The 20,541-nt window shown below is 42.8% G+C and overlaps 3 protein-coding genes across 7 annotated transcripts; 1 reads left to right on the top strand and 2 right to left on the bottom strand.

Annotated features, from left to right (window-relative positions):
* Positions 1 to 268: 268 nt before the first annotated feature.
* LOC137782380 (electrogenic aspartate/glutamate antiporter SLC25A12, mitochondrial-like) lies at positions 269 to 9,190 on the top strand. Of its 2 annotated transcripts, none has more exons than XM_068571653.1 (18): positions 269 to 357; positions 1,037 to 1,090; positions 2,273 to 2,418; positions 2,659 to 2,774; positions 3,134 to 3,273; positions 3,395 to 3,541; positions 4,408 to 4,546; positions 4,669 to 4,762; positions 4,949 to 5,033; positions 5,188 to 5,269; positions 5,382 to 5,540; positions 5,848 to 5,900; positions 6,558 to 6,638; positions 6,776 to 6,916; positions 7,110 to 7,248; positions 7,475 to 7,633; positions 7,727 to 7,817; positions 8,167 to 9,190. In XM_068571653.1, exons 1-18 carry the CDS (start codon positions 346 to 348, stop codon positions 8,408 to 8,410), a joined length of 2,082 nt encoding a protein of 693 aa, XP_068427754.1. In that variant the 5' UTR covers positions 269 to 345; the 3' UTR covers positions 8,411 to 9,190. The 2 variants fall into 2 exon arrangements, with proteins under 2 accessions (XP_068427754.1, XP_068427758.1); XM_068571657.1 differs by lacking the exon at positions 269 to 357 and adding an exon at positions 368 to 948.
* LOC137782381 (dynein, cytoplasmic 1, intermediate chain 2a-like) lies at positions 9,180 to 17,027 on the bottom strand. Of its 4 annotated transcripts, none has more exons than XM_068571659.1 (17): positions 16,892 to 17,027; positions 15,333 to 15,441; positions 15,103 to 15,235; positions 14,550 to 14,634; positions 14,116 to 14,178; positions 13,783 to 13,910; positions 13,602 to 13,691; positions 13,192 to 13,354; positions 12,980 to 13,079; positions 12,728 to 12,853; positions 12,348 to 12,494; positions 12,049 to 12,162; positions 11,822 to 11,955; positions 11,496 to 11,640; positions 11,248 to 11,388; positions 10,641 to 10,766; positions 9,180 to 10,537 (listed from the first exon to the last, which is right to left on the bottom strand). In XM_068571659.1, exons 2-17 carry the CDS (start codon positions 15,438 to 15,440, stop codon positions 10,436 to 10,438), a joined length of 1,905 nt encoding a protein of 634 aa, XP_068427760.1. In that variant the 5' UTR covers position 15,441; positions 16,892 to 17,027; the 3' UTR covers positions 9,180 to 10,435. The 4 variants fall into 4 exon arrangements, with proteins under 4 accessions (XP_068427760.1, XP_068427759.1, XP_068427762.1 ...); XM_068571658.1 differs by having other exon boundaries at positions 14,550 to 14,685; XM_068571661.1 differs by lacking the exon at positions 14,116 to 14,178.
* Positions 17,028 to 17,349: 322 nt separating this feature from the next.
* Positions 17,350 to 19,008, bottom strand: LOC137802359 (uncharacterized). Its single transcript, XM_068600164.1, has 4 exons — positions 18,954 to 19,008; positions 18,736 to 18,780; positions 18,265 to 18,413; positions 17,350 to 18,173 (listed from the first exon to the last, which is right to left on the bottom strand). The coding sequence occupies exons 1-4, from the start codon at positions 19,006 to 19,008 to the stop codon at positions 17,502 to 17,504; spliced, it is 921 nt and encodes a 306-aa protein (XP_068456265.1). The 3' UTR covers positions 17,350 to 17,501.
* Positions 19,009 to 20,541: the final 1,533 nt, after the last annotated feature.

Here is a 20,541-nt window from a genome sequence, read left to right on the forward strand (position 1 = left end):
GTGGATTATAGTTTTTATTACCGTTTTACCGTTTATCTATATTACTTGATGTTTATTTGTATGATTATATATGTGCACGGCAGCTGTAATCCTGCAATCTCCCCACTGCGGGACTAATATGACGGATTATTTTATACAAAAGTTAGTGAATCTATAATTTCACATCAGTCCTTAAACACCTTTTCCATCAGCTTCAGTGTCCGCGCGCGTGACCCATGTGTGAGCGTGAGAGAGAAAGAGAGAGAGAGAGCGTGCACGCGCGCGTCGCCTCCAGTGTACTCGGATACACTACACGACGCGTACGTCTGCGCCCTCCTCGCTCACTGTGCGTGACGTCAAATCAGCATGGCGGTCAAGGTGACTTCGGCATCACTCTCTTCTTTAAAATGTCAACCCTCTACTTTAACCATGTCTGCGTGTCTTCTGCCCCGTTTTCTCGCGCGCGAAAAGAACCGACGCTGGACTTCCGGGGCCCGGGCTTTCGTTGCTGCGGCGGTGCTCCCCACCCGGCTGTAGCATCACCGGGGCTAGCCGTCGCCCCGGCTGGCCTTGATGATGAAACACCCTCAGCCTCGGAGAGTTAGCGATATCGTTGCTAAACAGCGATATAATCGTCCTTTCCGCTCCTTTCGCGAGCGCCGGAGTGATAATTTAGCTCTCGCGCTCCCTTATTTGGCCGTTTTTTTAACGCCCAACGTGTCATTGCAGCGGTTGCGGGGGTCGTTTGGTGTCAACTGTTAGCCGGCTACCCGGGCTGTAACCTCGGTCCGAGCCCGAGTGGGAGGTCGTTGTGTCTGTGTGTGTGTCCGCCAGCTGCCTCACTCTCTCAGCCAGAGTCTGTGGTCGTGCACCTTGTCCGAGTCTTGAGCAGCTGCGTTTTCTCCTTCACACCAGTGGACGTTTCAAGGAGACAGGAAAACCAAAGCAGCTAGCTTGTTTTGGTTCATGGCATGTCCAGTACACCGCATGCAAAACTTGTTTTTAAACTGCATGTCATCAACTCGTATTGTCGAATAATGCCACGTTTTTATTTTAGGTGCAATCTACCAAACGCGGGGACCCAAGTGAGCTGAAATCAATCTTTCAGAAGGTAAGGTGTGCACAGATTTTAATATCTCAAATGTCTCTTTTGGTCTATATATATATATATATATATATATATATATATATATATATATATATATATATATATATATATCCATCATAAGTGTACTCTGTAGAAAAGGGCTCACCCTGTTTTGAGCTCCATGAGTTTGTCATGCGGTTTGAATTACAGCATTAGCCACAGTTATAGGTGCAGCACAGACTCGTCTGTTGTTGCATTAGAGCAGAACTGGAACTGTTTTTAGTCATCAAGTTGGCCTAATATTGTGTTTTCAGATGGTTAGATTTGAGAAGCTTAAACACGATTGTCGTTCATAGTTGTTGAGTCAGCAGAAGCAGAGGCTCTTAGAGGAATTTTCAGGGTTCAGTTCTGCAAGAGAATTTCTGCTTTCCTCAATCTCAGTCTGCTATAATCATCGTGACATGTTCAGGGATTGTGTTGCATTCTTCTGGAGGCAAAGGTTGATTTGACTGTATACACTAGGTAGAGAATCTTACTGTTATTTCCGAGGGTCAAGGGTTCAATTCCATGTCAGTTTTAGTTTCACTGCTTCGAGCACCAGCACAAGCGAGGACCGGAATGTTCTTGTACCAGTCGGATCAGAGAGCACGTGAAATGTACTCTGTATGACCGTGAGATGTAACGTGAGCGACTGGTTAACCTTCACTTAGCTCCGCTGTGTGGTAGTCGTGTGGGGGCCAGTTGTTGCCGGTACCCTGATAGGTCAAATAGCCTCCAAGCTCAGGCTAAAAACATTTGTGTGGCCTGCTTGTAGTTGTGACCGGTCAAGCCTTTACTGAAAATATCAATGACCTTGGATATTCAGGCGCGGCTTGAATCACCAGCAAACGTTTAGAAAAAAAGGGCAATGACAGAGCTGATGTTTGAACACCTTCGGTAATAATTAGCAATGATTTCCTTTTACAAAACAGCTGATTAGCTGTGAGGTTTACTAAAGCTGTTGCAACTAATATTAAGTCGTGCTGTCGATGTGGATCAACGTATACGCATAAGAGGCCCACAATGTTTAGAGATTATCGTTTGCTCTGTAGATTGGATACAACCACACACATCTGCGTACAAGGAGCAATTGTTATAGTTGTTTTATGAGATAAAAGTCCGGCTTAGGTATTGATGCTGATGTGGTTTTCGGGTTCCTCCCCTCAGTATGCCAGCGTCGCAGACACGGATGGAGAGAGGTTCATGACCGCAGGAGACTTTGTCCAGAGGTATCTAGGGCTACACACGCAGATCCACCACAACCCCAAAACTGTACAGCTCATCGCTGCTGTTGCCGACACCACAAAGGACGGGTATGTTCACACGCAGACACACGCTCATTACTAATTGACAGTTTATGGAGTCATGTCTGATTAGCACGTCCCATTAAATCCATTTAGAGATAAGATAAAACTGATTCTGCCTGCAGTTATGTGTGAACTAATACTGTATGATCTGAGATTTGATTCCCTAGAAAGTCTTTGGTGTGCTTGTTTGACAATATATCAAATATATCTTTCTCTCCCACCTCCCCTCCCCACACACAATGGCAGGCTGATCTCGTTCCAGGAGTTTCTAGCGTTTGAGTCGGTGTTATGTGCACCCGACACGCTCTTCATCGTAGCCTTCCAGCTGTTTGACAAGAATGGAACCGGAAACATTTCCTTTGGTATGGATCAACGTGTTGTTGTCTGTTTTCATAAGAGCTTTGAGTTCGATTCTCAGGATTTTTTAAAGGAAATTCTCCAATTTAAAAACGGTAGCACTGAATCTCTGATGTGTTTCTGTGCTGCATCATCAAAGCGTTTTACTTGTTTTCCTGCAGTGCACTGTGTAGAAAGAATTTCTTAACATTGCATTGTTAACCAGATTTATTACACATGGATGGATTTACATAATCTCTCTCTCACACACACACTACGCTTCATGTTAAACCATTGAAATTCTTATATTTGATTATTGTTTATCAAAAATTGTCTGGAAGATTAATTCTGACTACATTTTTTTGAATGTGTGCTTCTGCTGCAGAGAATGTACGAGACATCTTCAGCCAGACCACCGTGCACCACCACATTCCCTTCAACTGGGACTGTGAATTCATCCGTCTGCACTTTGGGCACGACCGCAAGAAAGGCCTCAGCTACCTCGAGTTCACGCAGTTCCTGCAGGTTTGATGATTTTTTTTCCAGAGTTTCTTGCCTTTTTTCCTTTTTTTTCCCCACTTTATCTGTCCTTCAAGTTTGACCACATACTATATTTACACACGGCCTCGTCATGTCATGTGTTTAGGAGCTGCAGCTGGAGCATGCACGGCAGGCGTTTGCCCAGAAGGACAACGGCAAGAACGGCGTCATCTCCGCCATGGACTTCAGTGACATCATGGCCACCATCAGGCACCACATGCTCACTCCTTTTGTGGAGGAGAACCTCGTCTCTGTGAGTGTTTTTGTGTGTGTGTGTGTGTGTGTGTGTGTGTGTGTGTGTGTGTGTGTGTGTGTGTGTGTGTGTGTGTGTGTGTGTGTGTGTGTGTGTGTGTGTGTGTGTGTGTGTGTGTGTGTGAGTGAGTGAGTGAAGAGCTTTCTGACAGTATTTTTTGAACAATTTTCATTGTAGTCGTAAAATATTCAATTCTGATTAACTTGAGGATGATTGTTATTTTCAGATAAACACATCTCTGATTGTTCTAAATTAGTTTTCATGATTGGATGCTTGTTTATTTTAGTTTTTACTGACTAGCAAACACGGCCAAAAAGTGTTTCTATTTACCAACCTTTTAGAACAATACTTATGTTCTGATCACTGGCGAGTGGCAATATAATCCACTCTGACCTGTTGGGTTAGGAAAATGAAAACACTCGACAGTAAATCTTCATCCGTTTTGCATGTTGGGTTAATCATGATGCTGGTCATTTTCAACTTAAGTTTAATTTAAATAACAAGCTTAGCTCAGGCTCTACAGTGTTCTTTTGAAACATGTGTTTCCATTGATTCCACTAATCTCTGACACTCGCTAACAGGGCTGAACGTGCTGCTTAATACTGAGCTGTTAAACCGGATTTTCCTGAGAGTATTGTCATAAAAAGTGGAATATCCTGCTCTGTAGGAATATATATTTTTCTCTTTTCTAGAAAGAGTGAAATGATGAGGGCACAAGCCCAGGTTATAATAAGAGCAATGTGCAGTACAATATGACAGTTAAAGCCACAGAGTAAAGTTACTCCTCAGCCCTCACGGTAAAATAAAAAAGGTCCAGAAACAAAAGGCTATTCATAGTGAAACCAGGACCTTGTTTCTCCTGCCAGGCTGCCGGTGGTAACACCTCTCACTTGGTCAGCTTCTCCTACTTCAATGCCTTCAACTCCCTCCTGAACAACATGGAGCTGATCCGCAAGATCTACAGCACGCTGGCTGGCACGCGGAGCGACACGCTCCTGACCAAAGGTGCACCCATTGTTTACTTTAATGTGACAATGTGTCTTTGACTTCCATCATAAGACGTTACATGGGTGTGTCAGGAATGTGTTATGATAGAAGTTTATATTCATGTATCTCTCTCTCTGCAGAGGAGTTTGTTCATGCTGCCAACAGATTTGGTCAGATCACTCCCATGGAAATTGACATCTTGTACCAGTTGTCAGGCCTGCACTCCCCCTCAGGGTAATAACTCATACTGATATTCAGACCAATTTAGTTTATTTCATAAAGCCCCAAATCACAAATTATGAAATTGTCTCGGCGGACTTTACAATCTGTACACGTCTCTTGTCGGATCAGAAAAAAATATTACGATCTCTATGATGACAGTAATGTAAATAACAGGAAATACTCATATTTGTGTATCAGGCGCCTGAATCTGGCTGACATTGAGAGGATTACTCCACTAGAGGAAGGATGCCTGCCCCACCACCTGGCCGAGACTCAAAAACAGGTATGTGGAACTCCTAATTCTGGATAAACTTGCCATGAATCCAGATCAGCAGGATTAACTGCTTCCTGCCATATAATGCATTTTAATATTCACAGCCCAAACATTTGACGGTGATGTCATCATTGATTATACGGGATGTTTTTCCTCTCATCAGGCCCACGGGGACGGTACCAGGCCCGTGTGGCTGCAGGTTGCAGAATCTGCCTACAGGTTCTCCCTCGGCGCCATCGCTGGAGGTGAGTCATCTCCAGAGGGAGACGTCAGTCTGATGGACTCGCGGCCGCATCTGATAACGTCTAATTCTCATTGGATCTTAGTAAGTTTTGATTTTTGTGTGTGTTTGTGTAGCTACGGGAGCGACGGCAGTGTACCCCATCGACTTGGTGAAGACTCGCATGCAGAACCAGAGGTCCACTGGATCCTTTGTTGGAGAGCTGATGTACAAGAACAGCTTTGACTGTGCTAAGAAGGTGCTGCGCTACGAGGGCTTCTTTGGCTTCTATAGAGGTGAGCCAGAAAGACGGCTGCCCTGTTTGAATTTAAAATATTATTTCACAAATGAAGCAGTTTATTTCAGGTACTTTTTCCCCCACTGATATCTAAGACTCTAAAATGAAGACTTCAATTTTTTTAGCTGTGTTGCATCATACTAATTACACTCCCATAGTGATAAACCTTTTATGTGTATACTTCCTTTCCTCTCTGAAGCTTCCTCATCTTTCTTATTATTATTTTTATCCTGTTATTTATTTTGGATTCCTCCTCTCTTGCTGCTCTTTGCACAGAAATACTAATGCATCCTGATGCTCTGCAGGTCTGGTCCCTCAGCTTATTGGTGTAGCGCCCGAGAAAGCTATTAAACTCACAGTAAGTACCTCCTCACAAACACAATGCACAATCCTCCTCCACTTCAAGATAGATACATATATACTTTATTAATCCCCAAGAGGAAATTTGTTGTCAGAGTAGCGCCCAATACGTTTGTTTTTCTCAAAATTGTTGTCCAAGCGTAGTTTAAAACAAACGTGAAACAATTTCACTTTAAAGTTTTTAAATTGAATTATTTATTTTATGTATTTATTATTTTTTAATGTAATTTTTTAAAAATTTGAACTTCAATTTCACTTTACATTTTTGAATTTGAATTTTTTATTTTATTTTATTTATTTATTTATTATTATATATTTTTGTAATTTTTATTTATTTAATTTTTTTAATTTTAACTTCAATTTTACTTTGCATGCACACTTATGTTACATTGGTAAATGTTTTTTATTGAAGAGCTTTTTTTCCCGCGTAAATAATTAAATAAATAATAATTCACAGAACATGAAAACGTAAATATTTTGAAACTAAATTTAAAAAAGGGGTCCATAACAAAAATGACGTTGATAAGTAAACATTTGAAAATATAATTTAATCGGATGAAAAACATCAAATTGGGGGAATATATACAAAGGCAGGATAAAAACGGATGGAGTGATTTTTCGCATTACTCTGACTCGTCGTCGTTGTGTCCCGCAGGTGAACGACTTGGTCAGAGACAAGTTAACCGGCAAGGACAACAAAATCTCTTTTGCTGCTGAGATTCTAGCTGGAGGTTGTGTGAGTACCACATCCCAAACACATATAGTTTGTTTAAATGTTTTAACCTTCAACTTCTAAATGACATTGCTAACGTCAGCAGTTAACTTTTTTTTATGTAATGCGTGAACAAGCTTCTTTTCTCCCTATTCATCCAGGCTGGCGGCTCTCAGGTGATCTTCACCAACCCTCTGGAGATCGTTAAGATTCGCCTGCAGGTGGCAGGCGAGATCACCACTGGACCTCGAGTCAGCGCAGTCAACGTGGTCCGCGACCTCGGCTTCTTCGGCCTCTACAAGGTAACGCGTCTTCAAGATATACCGCGATCTTCTCTCGGGCCGTCCTGTGGCTTGCATCGTTGGTAGTGTGTGAGAAAAGCCCCCTCTTTGGTTTAATTTATTGGCACTCTGTCTCTTTCTCTCTGCCTCCCTCTTTCATAGTCTCCTCTCAAGCACAGTCTCATACATCTGTCTGCTCTTTGTGTGTCTCCAGGGTGCTAAAGCATGTTTCCTGAGAGACATCCCCTTCTCCGCCATCTATTTCCCCTCGTACGCCCACCTCAAGACCCAGTTTGCCGATGAGGAAGGCCGGCTGGGCCCACTGCAGCTTCTCACTGCCGGAGCCATTGCAGGTATCCTCAGATGATGACATGCAGCAGCAGAGGCCTGGCTCGGCGCTGTATTTTATCAAATAGTACAATGGAGAAATGTATACCATTCAAATGGCACTTTAGCTGCAAGCACAAATAAGCATATATAAGCAATAAACTAACTGTTATGAATCATTACTGACTGTTTAGCACCCTTTAAGTCATGGCGTCCTCTGACACCGGTCGTCCTTGTAACTCTATTTCCCAGGTATCCCTGCAGCCTCCCTCGTGACGCCCGCCGACGTCATCAAGACACGTCTGCAAGTTGCGGCGAGGGCGGGACAGACTTCTTACACAGGAGTCCTGGATTGTTTGAGGAAGATAATGAAAGAGGAGGGCTTCCGGGCTTTGTGGAAGGGAGCTGGAGGTGCGTGTTTGTGTAGATGCATCGACACACACTGTCGGTCTTGTTTTTTTTGCAATCAAACCGTGTTGACTCGTATGTCTGTCTTTCCTCCAGCTCGTATGTGCCGGTCTTCCCCTCAGTTTGGTGTGACACTGGTGACTTATGAGCTCTTGCAGCGGTGGTTCTACATTGATTTCGGAGGACAGTAAGTTGATGTTTTTGTTTTTAAAAAAAAGGAGTAAACAGTTAAGTCACTTATGTGAGGATTCATGGCCATCATGGGAATACATAACAGTTGGTTCTTAAGAACTCTTGCTGCTTGATTGCTCGCTTTCTTCTCTTTTAATTTCTGTAATATAACTTGTAGTACCTGTCATTGTACCCATCTCACGCCGCTTGATGGTTTACCAAAAAAATGTTTCGTTGGCATGTTTTGTAATTTTAGATGAATCACATCCCTTTCAATGCGCTCCTACACAATTTGATCATTTCCATCTATCAGAAATGCCGCTATGTTTGCACAGTGATCAATCTAATCTTTCTCCTCTCCACAGTCGTCCGACAGGATCTGACCCCACACCCAAGTCTCGGATCTCCGCGCTTCCTCCCATCAACGCAGACCATGTCGGAGGCTACCGCCTTGCCGCGGCGACGTTCGCCGGTGTGGAGAACAAATTTGGCCTCCACCTTCCCAAATTCAAGTCTTCCGGCGTGGTTTCCATCCACCACTCGGAGCCGGTCGCTGTCGCGCCAGCCGCTGCCCAACCGGCTGCTGCCCCACCGGCTGCTGCCCCATAAAGGGCTGAACCTCCATATCACTTTGCCATCCTTCTCCTCTTCTACCAGGAGCCAGACACTTTGATAGATACACCAACAAAACACGCACAGTTGAAAACGCACTCCAGGAATAGGGGTCATTCATTTAGACACAAACAACCCGAGGGGACTGGTGTCCTCCGCTGGTCCCCAGCCAGAGGTGGAGGTGGAGAGCTGGCTACAGCTTTTGGGTGTAACCGCGCAGACAGCGACGGGACCAGAGCGTCAACTGCGTTGTATCTTCAGTGGCTGGACGCTCCTGGCAGCTCCATCTTTTGTGTTCTTTCTCCCCAGCATATGTCTAAAACAGAGCCTCGGGCACTCCTCTCTTTCTGTCTCTCTCGACTTGGTGATTTGATTCTCATTTTCGTTTTCTGTCTCAGTGCGAGCAGGACTTCTCTTTTTGGACAGCGGGCGTAGAAAATATTAGATTGTCAGCATGGTGTTGGTGCTTTACTCCGGCTCGGTCTTTCCAAAAGGAGGCTAGATAATGTACATATTGTAAAACTGTAGAGACAGTTTATTGACGGGAAGGAAAATGATACGACGGTCTGTAACGTTCAATCGACATCATGATGATTGTTGTTATGGAAATGTGGAGCCTTTGGTCCTGGTCTCTTACTGATGTACAGATCTTTTCAATTGAGGGTTTTTCTTGATACAACAAGAATCCTGAGATAAAAATTAGGTATTAAATTAAATGTATCTCAACCCAGCCACTGTATTTTATTGAAATAAATCATCCATATGGTTTTAATTTTACCAATGCTTTTGAGTTTTATTCCATTGGAAAAGTGCAACCATGAACTGTATCAGTAACAGGAAAGAGTACAGTACAATTAGTCAATGCAGAATACTGTTCATGTTTATATCATGTCATATCAAATATGGTTGCAACAATGCATTTTTTAGCTCATTTTACACATTAAAGATTACTCCCAGTTTGCTGAGGTTGGTCTGCTGCGTACTGGAGGGAATTATCAATTGGATGGAAAAGGTAAAGAATGAAACTGGGTTCATGTTCTGTGGTAAAGGGTGTACTAGTTTGCTCAGCTTTGCACCGCCTGTTAAAACAAATGGTCAGGAAGCTGTTCTACTACTCATTTACACAGGTACAGAGTATAAAACGATAACCTTTGGAACATAAATCAGTTTTAAAATCATACTAGTGTCAATAAATTCAAGGCAAGTGTAGTAACAGATTTGCCTGGTAAAAAGCGTGTCGTGCTAATCTTAGTAATGTACTAAAGCTTTTAGTACAAAGCAGCATTTTTTTTTTAAACGATACATAAAATATTTAAATAAGAGCAACCACCAGAATAAATATTAAATATTGTAGTGGTTGAAATGTAGGAATGACACACTTCTGCACAAGCCAGAGTGTGCATGTGTAAGCACATGAGCTGTTTTGGTCATCAAATTCAAGTGCTGAGGTTAAAGAGCATCCGATAAGAGCAATGTCAGCTTTTCTTTCTTTTAGCTCTGCGGAAATGACTCCACCGGCCATGTGCACAAGCGTGTCCAGAAAATATTAAAACATGTAAAAATACTCAAATGGTAATAAAAAGGTGCAAGTACAAAGGTTTGCATATTTAAAAAAGGGGCTGATTTGGTTGAGGCCTCAGGAGAAGTGCAGTTTCTGGAGCCCTGAGGATGTTCTCAAAGCCAGAAGTCACATCGACGCTGACAATCACTTCCCTGTATCACCATTTACCTTCACCAGTTTAACTTTCAAACCACTTAACTGTGATGGCTCTTCTACTACTGCTACCGGTGACATTCATTGTTCCTACAAATGTTCTCTAAAATGATCACCTTTTAAAAACACATCTAAGTCTTTTCTATCCATTCTAGCTCTGCAAATCTCCTCAGGCCAATGTAGTAGTAGTAGTAGGCGGAAAAGCTGCAAACCAGAGAGGGAGGAGAGCGCTGCCCCTCTGGCAGTGTCGAGTAAGTGTGCTATAGAGGAAATGTATGAGCGGTTGTACAGTGTGGCTGTTTGTAACGTTAGACGTTGGCCAGTTCCTCGGCTTCGTCTCGGCTCTCGTTGATCTCAGCCAGCGTCCTGACGAAGCGCGTCCACTCGTCGGCCTTAGGCACGCAGATTTGCTGCAGAGAGACGAAGGACGAGACAAATAATCAGCTTGTGAAGGAGAGTGACGCCAAAGAAGGAGAGAGAACTGAATCCTCGTAATATGGGATGACATCTCACCTCCCCTATGTCGTAGACCTGCACTTGCCCCTCTGAGTCCCCGGTGGCAATCTCTTTCCCGGAGTGAGCCCATCTAACGCGGTTCAATGCCGGAGCGCCCTCCACACACACACTGGCAGTGGGAACCTAAAAAAACACACAACAGCTCATAGATCACATTCTTATAGGGTATTATGGAGTAATATGAGGATTTTTTTGCCAAAAAATGCTATGATTTATCTGTAGGACATAAGCTTAAGATCAGACAAGCACATTGACACCATAACGCTTAGGATGAAACAAAAAAAAGCGTGTTTCCCAAAATGAAAAGAAGGTTGTAGTCAGTGACTTGTAGGAGTGGAGGAAAAAATCAATATAGCATAGTATCGCAATATTTTGCGTGGCGATATTGTATCGATACACGGAAGCCAAATATCTACCTTTTATTTAATCAATTTTAAACGTTTTGGTCCTTGAAGAGTAAAATCAATGAATTTTTTGTTGACAAAGTTTTCCTTTGGGGACAATTTGCGGTTGAAAAAAAAGGTGATATATCGCAATACTCATTGTATCGTGATACATTGAGTATTGCATATTGTATCGTGGGACCTCTGGTGTGCGTGCGTACTTCTGTATCGTTATTGAGGTTCCACAGGTCCAAGCGTCCGGCCAGATCCACACAAGCAAACAGAGCAGGGTGTGTTGGAGACCACATGGCATCATAGACGTAGTCACAGCTGTCTTCGAATGAGTACAACGGACGTGTGCTCTGTACACAAGAACAGGAAGAACAAAGGGAGGATTGGATTCATGCTAAGTGTTTGTGACTGAAGGTGGATTTGCTAAACAGTTTGCAAGTAACTGTGACTATCTCACCTTCATGCTCCAGAGTTTGACGGTCCAGTCAAAAGAGGAGGATATGAAGAGATGAGAGAAGTCGACGGGTCCTCCAGCACTGTGACAGCTCAGCCCGGTCACTGGACCATGATGGCCCTCAAACACTTCAGTGATCCCTGCCTTACTGTAACGCACATCAAAATGATCAAGAGGGGTTCTGTTAATTACCTTCTTTCCCCCTCAAACGTGTTTGTTGGAAGTCACAGAGTTGCTTTTACATCCTGGTTGTAAACCAGAGAAGAAAAGAAATCTGTGCTTTGAATTATATTTGACGCTAATGAGGAGCGAGGTCAAAGATCACACACCTCCCGTGGCGACAGGCCGTGTAGACCGAGCCGTCCTCGCTCCCCACCACAAAGTTGTTCACGTCGCCCAGAGGAAAAGCCATGGAGGTGACAGCCACCGCTTTGCTCTGTTTGAATACCAGCTCCAGACTGTCCTGCAGGGAAAACAACACACAGGGTCAGACTCTACCGTCTGTATATGTATGACAGCATGTCTTGATGAATCCATCCACAACCGTTCAATGTACCTGTGGCTGAGAGAGCATGTCGAGGCTCCAGGAGCACATTTTGCCGTCAGTGGAAATGCTGATCAGGTTGTTAGCATTTTGGGTTCCTACCACGTTCACGCAGTAAACTGGGTGCTGAACACAGCAGCGCGCAGTTGGAGGAGTAAAACAACATACACATACCAGGTTAGCCAGATGTAAAGGTGCAGGGATTGGCTAAACAAAACTAACACAAAAACACACAGTTGTGTGTTCAAAAGATCTCAAATGAAATAGTCTGCGAGAAATTGTGTAGACATAAAAGGCCTCAGGTGCATTACTGTGTGTGCAGCTGCAGACAGGGGAGTTCTCTGAACAGGGGTGCGCTTGTTGCTCCTGTTGTCCCATAAGACAATCTGTCCGGAGTAAGTCCCACCCACCACCAGGTTAGGGTGGAACTTTGCGAACCCAGCTGACATCACCTCTGACTAGAGAAAGAAAAAAAAAAAGGAAATATATTTGTGCCTGAGCGTTTGGTTGTGTTAGGTTAAAAACTATATGTTTAGCAATGCAAACTCTTGCGGTCTGTGATTCAACCTGGTATTTAGCAGTAATGCAGCATGCGCTGTAACCACACGGCGACGAAGGCGCCCCATGTAAACTCTCTTAGAGATCCCGTCTTCATGCCAGTGGTTTTGTAGCAAGTGCATTATTTCCCTACCTGGCAGTGGAAGATGTACTCAGGTGTGCCCTTCTTGTACTTCAGGTTCCAGACCAGTGCCACTCCATCAGGCTCATGGGGAGCATCCTCATTGTTGTTATACGAGGCCACCAGCAGCTCTGGATACTGAGAGGAACATAGCAGGAATCAACAGAGAGTTCACAGACTGTTCTGACTGACCCTCTGCCAGTTGTGCGGTTTAGGACATGTAATAAACTTTCTCTTTGAGGATCAATAACAAATACAACCCACCTGAGGGGACCAGTCGAGACAGGTGACCACTCGGTTTTTAGTCCAGCGCTCATCTGCAAACTGTCTGTTGAGAACCAGCTTTGCACCTGCTTGCAAATCACTGCTCACCCACCCCGCAAAGAAAAAATAATATTATAAAGTTTCTATTTCTGTAACATTAAACTTCTATCTCAACTATTTTATACAACAGCTTTTTTTTTCGTGTGCCTCACCCTTCCTTGTCCTCGAGATCTCTGCCGCTGTAGTCGAAGCAGACGTCCACGTGCTCGGCGAGGGCTCGCTCCACAATTCTGCTGCCTCGCTCGAAAAAAGACAGGAAGTCCTCGGAGTGCAGGAGCTGCAGCTTCTCTTCTTCTGTCAGCTCTTTGGGAGTGTCTGTGAATTTAATAAAGATATCAGGAGAAGAAAAAATAGTAGAATGGTTCTTGGTTACGGTAACATATTGCTGGATGAATAGAAATGAGAAGTAAAAAAGTAAAAATGTTTTAAAAGGATAACAATTGTTTTCTCCATTCATCAGAATTATTAAAGCACATTGGATATCCTATCACAGTTATTTATATCAACAATTAACATGTCATTAAGAACACGCTCACAGTTTGTTACAAACTTTTGTTCTTACCCTCCTCTTGCTGTTCGCCATGTTGGTCTTTCTCCTCCTGGGCATCCTCTCCAATTGGGCGAGCAGTTATCTCCTCATCCTCTTCCTCATCTGGAAAACAAACAGATTTGAATTTTTCTCTTATTGAATTTTGATTAAGCCCAAGTAGAAAGTTGGGAAGAGATTTTATATGTTTGTTTACCTGCTTTTTGATCGGTGTGCGTCTGTGCCTCGGTGGGTGTCTGTGTTTCTTTGCAATAGGACACTAATTCTTTTGGGGCAAAGTCCACCTGGGTCAATTTGGACATGCCCAGCCTCACGGCTCCACGTCTACACACACATACCGTGGTTAAAATAATGTCACACATACAAAGGTTTGCAATGCAAAGCAGAACGCAATGAACAATGTACACCTAAAGACATAAATAAGGATGTACAGACATAATACCGACAAGATTAAGACAAATCTAAGATGAAACCACAACAACTGAATACATTTGGAAGACAAGCTAAAAGGAGAGAGGAGGAGCAGTACCCCATCAGCTCAGAGTCGGAGTGCAGTTGCAGAGTAGAGGGGTCAGGATCCCAATGCAATGTCCTACAGCCAAACCACCAGATGGTGTTAGTGAGAGAAAGACGGGACAGATAGAAAGAAAAAGGAAAAAAAACAAACAAGCGGATGAAACCAAAACGCAACAGACAGGCAAACGTAAGTCAATTGAGAAATGTAAAAGACAGCCAACAGAGAAGGAGAAAGACAGAGAGAGAAGAAAAAAGAATGAAGTATGTGTTATTGAGAAACGCCAGCGTGATGGTGAAAAGGCAAAGAGGGATTATCAGAATTTATCAAGTATATTTACAATGTTAATATACACACACACTTGGCATGCAGGTACAATCCACAATTACATAAAAATGACCTTAAACAATCAAACGCAATTTTCATCTCTCACATTCACACACACAGACCTTGGTCCTGCGTTTCCATCCCCAGAATCTTGGCTTCCTGCATCGCTGCCCACTGATTTGTTGGAGGGAGACATGGGGGCGGGGACTAGGTAGTGAAACAGACATGTATCTTCTGTTATTACCCTCAGGGGCTGAGCTGTGAGTGTGTGTTTGTAAGTCAAAGTGAGTGAGTGAGTGAGTGAGTGAGTGAGTGAGTGAGTGAGTGAGTGTGTGAGTGTGTGAGTGAATGAGGGAGGGAGGGAGGGAAGAGGTGAGTGGTTTGCATGCAGTAAGGAGGACAAACCACAAAAGGACAGACAGAGGGGAGAAAAGAGAGAGAATGAAAATAAATGGCAAGCAGGTTTTAGGTGTCATGCAGAAACATGTAGAATGTTCAGATTTTGCGTGAGGGGGCGGGGGTGGGAGAGGCAGTGACAGAAACCAAGCCAGACCACAAAGTTAGAGGGGACTTTTAGTAACACTGAAAATCCATCAAGCAAACAAGTAGATACGTGGCAGACAAGTGAGGGTGAAATATAAAAAAAGAGGAAGCATGCAAGCATTGTGTGTTTACCGTGGTGTATGTCGGGGGAGATGCCGACACTTTGCAGCAGCACATCCGCCTCCCTCCTCTTCCTCTCCAGGTCAGAGTCTTCATGACCACCTGAGGACCCACCACCCGCCTCCGCTCCTCGCTTTGAGTCTCCCTACAGAGTACAGAACAATCTCAACACAAAGCAACGGCCAAGCTAGTTCTTCAACGATACATACGATATTAGAAATGTTTAGGTTTCTATCATTTACATCCTTCTTTTTCTTCTCCTCCTCTTTTCTCTTTTTCTCCTCTCGAATCTGGGCGATCCGTTGCTTCTTCCTCTCCAATTCAGCCTTCAGCTCACTTTTGTCAGACATACTGCAGGAGGAAGAGAAGACGTTACATGGCAATATTGAAACTCTTCAAAATATACGTTAACGCTTATACAGTCATCAATTTACTTTATTCATCATAAGCACTGATCAGGATCCTCAACTAAATATTCAAGTGGAGGACCAGATAAGCGTTAAAGCTTCTGGGTGGACAACATCAGAGATCACCTTAAGCAACACAGAGTCTGTTCATGCAGACCCATAGTGTATTGTGACTTAAAAATGTCTGCTGACCTTGTGTAAAGGCCATGTGATTGAGGTGTATCTACGAGCCAACAGTAACTTTAGTAGCAGCCCTGGACAGGGAGATGGATGGACCAAGAAGGTGTAATTGCAAACACTTCAAAACTATACTGCAGATCTACTTTAGAGTTGAAATGATTACTTGACGAAAAATTAATTGTCAGCTATATTGATAATCGATTAAGGGTGCAGTCATTTTTCAGGGAAAAGAGTTTTCAGCTTCTCAAAGCTGAAGATGTTCTACTTTTCTGAGCCATTCATTCATGGGAGTAAACTACATATTATTTGAGTGTTGCAACAAGTAATGCGACTTTGAACAAAAGGGACAATAATAGATCTATTGAGAAAAAAAAGATTGGTTATAGTCCTCTTTTTGATGGAATTTTATCTTCAACTTGTAAAAACACTTTAATTACTATGACATTGAAATCATATGAGTAGAAAACAAGCTTTTCCCTGCCTTGCTGTCTCGAGACTTGTGCTAAGTAAGACAAATATATTCAACAATTCTAAGTAATTCATTGAACATTAAGTTCAGCTTTTCCAGTGTGCAGACTCCACATATCAGTGATTGGGATGTTTGTGCTGCATTGCTCGCCTGCCCTGGGCCTGTCATACTGAGAACATGTGAACACCAGCCAGCTGTTGATAACAATGTTCTCTTTATCTATTTTCTCCTCATGAAAGGACCGAGAGGGTGTAATATTCCAAAATTATACAACCTAAAATTATTAGCCTAGGTCATTATATTAAAAAAAACCCGGTTATGTTTACAAATAAATATTATTAGTTTATTACTGACTTACACATAAATTATATGTGAAGACTCAAAGCTAGGAGCGTTTTAGTGATGGCCTGGTGAACTCGCTATTGTGTCAATTTAATGATGTAGTCTTTATCACAAATTGTTTATTTTGTGAAAGCTCTAATGTTATGTAGGCTTTTCGCTTATGTCAAGGGTTTGTCAACCCTTATTATAATCTAATTAGCGGCTACCCTGTCAGCACAGACGTCTAGTTTATCTAGCTAGCTAGCTGTGTTAGCACGCTAATCTCCATGGCACCGGGCAGGCCTACTGTCACAATGAGCGAGTAACGGTCGCATCGCGGAGCAACGCCCGAGCTTCTTCGCTCTCAGGTCCCGTTAACTGACGCGTATGAACGGGACATAGTCATGAAAGCACGATGAAATACCTGGTCTCAGATATTAGATTTACGGAGAGAGATGACAACGGAATCCGGTTTCTGCCGTTAATCCCGAAGATAAGTGATGGTGGAGACCGATGATGCTGGAAAAGAAGCAGTTGGCTAATTAACTCCGCTGCAGTCTTCTTCGTTGGTGTTTGGCCGCGCAACTATTAAAGTAGAGTATTACTGCCCCCTACCGGCAGAGGTTACATTTTAATGTTGCAGCTTCCTAAAATTACTACTACTTTACATACTGTTTGGTTGTTTTGTCAAAACAATAAAAATAAAAAAAATAAAAATATAAAAATCACACATATGTTTTAACATTTGTCAATGATTTTTTAATTATTATTATTTTAATGTTTTTATTCCATACAAAACATGTTATGCATTTCTTATGAACACCCATACAAATCAATCAGTGTGGTTTGTCATGTGGAAAACTGAAAGCACAGTAAAGACATGTCTGTCCTGTACAACATTTTCTGATTTACATGATTTTAATAATATGTTTTTAACGTGGATTTGCTAATAGTCTGGCCCTGGTTTGGTCTTGCAATTTAATGTTGTTGTCTTACCCTGTATGAAAGGCCATCATTTCTTAGGCGCTTTGTTTTTACTGTGGTTCAGGAGCTGGCTCGGCATAAAGAAAGGGGTCATAAAGGTCACGTTTGAAATCGTAAGGGTCGAAGTCAGAGCTTTTCTGGGTGGCTGGTTCTTCAGGGACGCTTTCCTCAATTTTGGCTACTTCCACTTTCTCCACTTTCTCTGCAGTGGGTGCCTCTGGTGCGGATGTTCCCAGGATGGGGCGGGGAGGGTGATCGATGAGGCAGTCAGGGTCCCAGTATGGGTCACAGTCATACTCCATGCCTTTAAGAATGATAGCAGGAGGAGGGGGAGGTTGGACAGACTTTTCGGGAGTTGACAGAGCTGGGGGTGGTTGGGAAGGAGCTGCAACTTTTATCTCCTCCTCCGTTTTGGGCCTGCAGGCGGGGTTGACACGTGGGTCACACAGTACTGCAACAGCCCCTGTTGGCAGGTAGACGATCTGAGGTTTGCACAGTGGGTCTTTGGGGTTACACAGATAGATCCTCTGAGCACTCTCCAGAGGATCTGGTGTCGGGGCAGGGGTGGTGGGTGGAAGAGGGAGCTGAGTGGTAGCAGTTGGTGCTTCGGTGGTCGTCAGCACACCCATTACATTTTGGTAATGGGAGGCATCTGGGCCATAGGTTACCTCAAAGTGACGCATCTGCTGATACAACATCCGTATCCTGTCGATCTCATAGAGCTGAAAGAGAAACATATCAGAGAAGAAATGAAAACTTAATAGTGTAATGTAGGTACAACCACATATATAAGAATCTTAAATCTCAACTTACTCCTTCGATGTGTCCAATACTGTTGTAGTAGCGGTAGTAGGACTGGAAATCAGGGTTGCCTTTGTACCACTTTGGATCAATGTTCCTCTTAGGTCGAGAATTAGTAAAGAAATCATGCGCCTGAGCAGAGTCAATTTTAACTGGATTCCCTTTTGAAAAACAATTATGAAAGGTTAGGTTTTCAAACGTTAGGATCAGCAGGGGCATTTTAAATCCTATTGAAATATAAGTGCAAGTACTATTGATTATTTGCACAGTTTACAGGATAACAATTATTTGTATGAAGAAAGTTACTATTAGTATTAAACACAGAGTGTCCGTATCTTTACAGAAATAGTTGCACTTAAACCTAATAATTGTAGGTACATTCACTTATATATTAAGTTCAGTCAACTTAAATGATAACTTAAATATAAAAATATAGACTCGGATCATCACATGATTATAATCTGCAGGACAATTGTTAAATACCTCCAAGATTCTTTACTTTCATCAGAGATGTTGCTTCTAGAAAACCTGGAGGGAGGCAGAGAGTATATTAGACATCATAAACAAAGAAGCACTTATCTGCAAAGCAAATTAAAATTGAAGGATACAATTCAATTAATTCAATCTCATTCAACGTTTTACTGGTATGGTTTAAACTCCTACGTAAAGAAGAAGCATTGCATGTATTTTTTTTAACAAACCTGCCATTAACAGCATGTAGCAAAGCGTCCTCAACAGGGACACCTGGGAAATCATCCTCGACATCTACAAATGCAATGTCAAAGAAAACCTAGATTGTTTTATGTCAATAGAGCTGTTCACAAAAGCCTATTGAATATGATAAATGCCAAAAACATATTGAATGCACAATAAGGTAAAGAAATAGGCAGTGACGCTGACAAGTAACCACCACATCCCAAAGATTCTCTTTTAAACATTTGTCTCAACATTCTTCTTCGAGGGCATTTACTACACAACATAAACATTACAAAGCAAAGGTTGTCTTGTATGTATTGCTCTATTTTTATACTTGAGTTGCTTCTTGAGTGACTAAGAAAACTGCTCACCTGTTGTTGCTGCTCCCCAGTCCTGCTCTAATCTGCTGCACAACATAACTGTTCATAAATACTGTCGTTATTAGTGAAGCCTTTCCATTGGCCACTGAGCCGCAAGCAGGCCTAACTCCACCTATCATGCATTTTCTGTTGAGACTTGGAAGAGCTCATTAGTGCACTGAGCATGAACCAGCGGTAAAAGACCAACTTCAAACAAAATAGGACTCCTTGTAAAGCCACAGGAAACAGTCTTGTGACAGCAGGACTCCGACTGGGTGCACAGGCAGTCCAGTTTCTGGAGTCATAGTCCTGGATGAAGCTATGAGTAGAGGTCACACATTAAAAAACACTATGTTTTCTGAAATCTATAGCTGTCAAACAAACAAACATGTTCTGTTAGTTTTATGAAGATGGCAACACACACTGCCATTGTTGCCGAATTCTTGACAAAACATACCTGAAAGGTAAATTAACCCTCTGTCCCAAAACAGCTGGATATAGCCTTTTAACTTTGTACTTGGCCAGTCCAAAAAATAAGGGGGCGAGCACAGTCAACTGATGTTTAAGTCCCCAAGAAATATGCAAGAAGTATGGGCTAGCTTGTGCAAACGCCGAGTCACCCAGTAACACAGCCTTGGAAATCATGGTTTAGAGCTCTCAAAACGCCACTTTTATCAGTTTACACAAGTTACTGTTTCAAAAAATGTTGAGAACACATCACATTTTGAGGATTTTCTCACCAAGACCTTCATCCCACATATTGTACTCTGTGTCCTTCCTGTCTCTATTGGAGCCAAAATGTTGGGAAACATCCATTTGGGTTCAAGTGTCAAACTATTATAAGTGATCCAGAATATAATGTGAAACCCCGTTATGTACAAAACCACACATCTCCACGAGTGTGAACAGGCTGCATTGATGATGCTGAAAGTAAATGATGACCCCATTAGAGTCTGAAGCTTTCTGCATGTGTTTGTTTTAGCTGCCCCACCAGCTCGAAGTACTGTCAAATCCAGCTTAAAACCTATCCCAGGTGACTGAATCAAAGATAGACTTGTTTCATTACGTTCTCAGGTTAGCTTAACTTCCTTCATTTCCATTTTCTTCAGGGTTTTGCAGGCCTGCTCAGTGTGTAATTTCAACAGTGAAGCAAATGCTATCCTTCAAACCAGCAGGTGAGGCTACGATCAAAGCGTGCAAGAAGAGACAGGGAGTCTGGGGGCTCTGCCAGGTG

This window comes from Clinocottus analis, unplaced genomic scaffold (assembly GCF_023055335.1).
Source record: "Clinocottus analis isolate CAN_PGR_092001 unplaced genomic scaffold, fCliAna1.0.p SCAF_11, whole genome shotgun sequence".
NCBI classification, from domain to species: Eukaryota; Metazoa; Chordata; class Actinopteri; order Perciformes; family Cottidae; genus Clinocottus; species Clinocottus analis.

Excerpts from the sequence above, each read along its gene's own strand:
- LOC137782380 (XM_068571653.1), top strand. Across the intron at positions 4,547-4,668 it reads CGACACGCTCCTGACCAAAG|AGGAGTTTGTTCATGCTGCC; the intron begins GTGCACCCATTG and ends CTCTCTCTGCAG. Across the intron at positions 5,270-5,381 it reads CCTCGGCGCCATCGCTGGAG|CTACGGGAGCGACGGCAGTG; the intron begins GTGAGTCATCTC and ends GTGTTTGTGTAG.
- LOC137782381 (XM_068571658.1), bottom strand. The coding sequence starts at position 15,440 with ATGTCTGACAAAAGTGAGCTGAAGGCTGAATTGGAGAGGAAGAAGCAA. Across the intron at positions 13,911-14,115 it reads TCCGACTCTGAGCTGATGGG|ACGTGGAGCCGTGAGGCTGG; the intron begins GTACTGCTCCTC and ends ATGTGTGTGTAG. Across the intron at positions 13,692-13,782 it reads GCACACCGATCAAAAAGCAG|ATGAGGAAGAGGATGAGGAG; the intron begins GTAAACAAACAT and ends TTTGTTTTCCAG.
- LOC137802359 (XM_068600164.1), bottom strand. The coding sequence starts at position 19,008 with ATGATTTCCCAGGTGTCCCTGTTGAGGACGCTTTGCTACATGCTGTTA. Across the intron at positions 18,781-18,953 it reads CTACATGCTGTTAATGGCAG|GTTTTCTAGAAGCAACATCT; the intron begins GTTTGTTAAAAA and ends GCCTCCCTCCAG. Across the intron at positions 18,174-18,264 it reads GTATTGGACACATCGAAGGA|CTCTATGAGATCGACAGGAT; the intron begins GTAAGTTGAGAT and ends TTTCTCTTTCAG.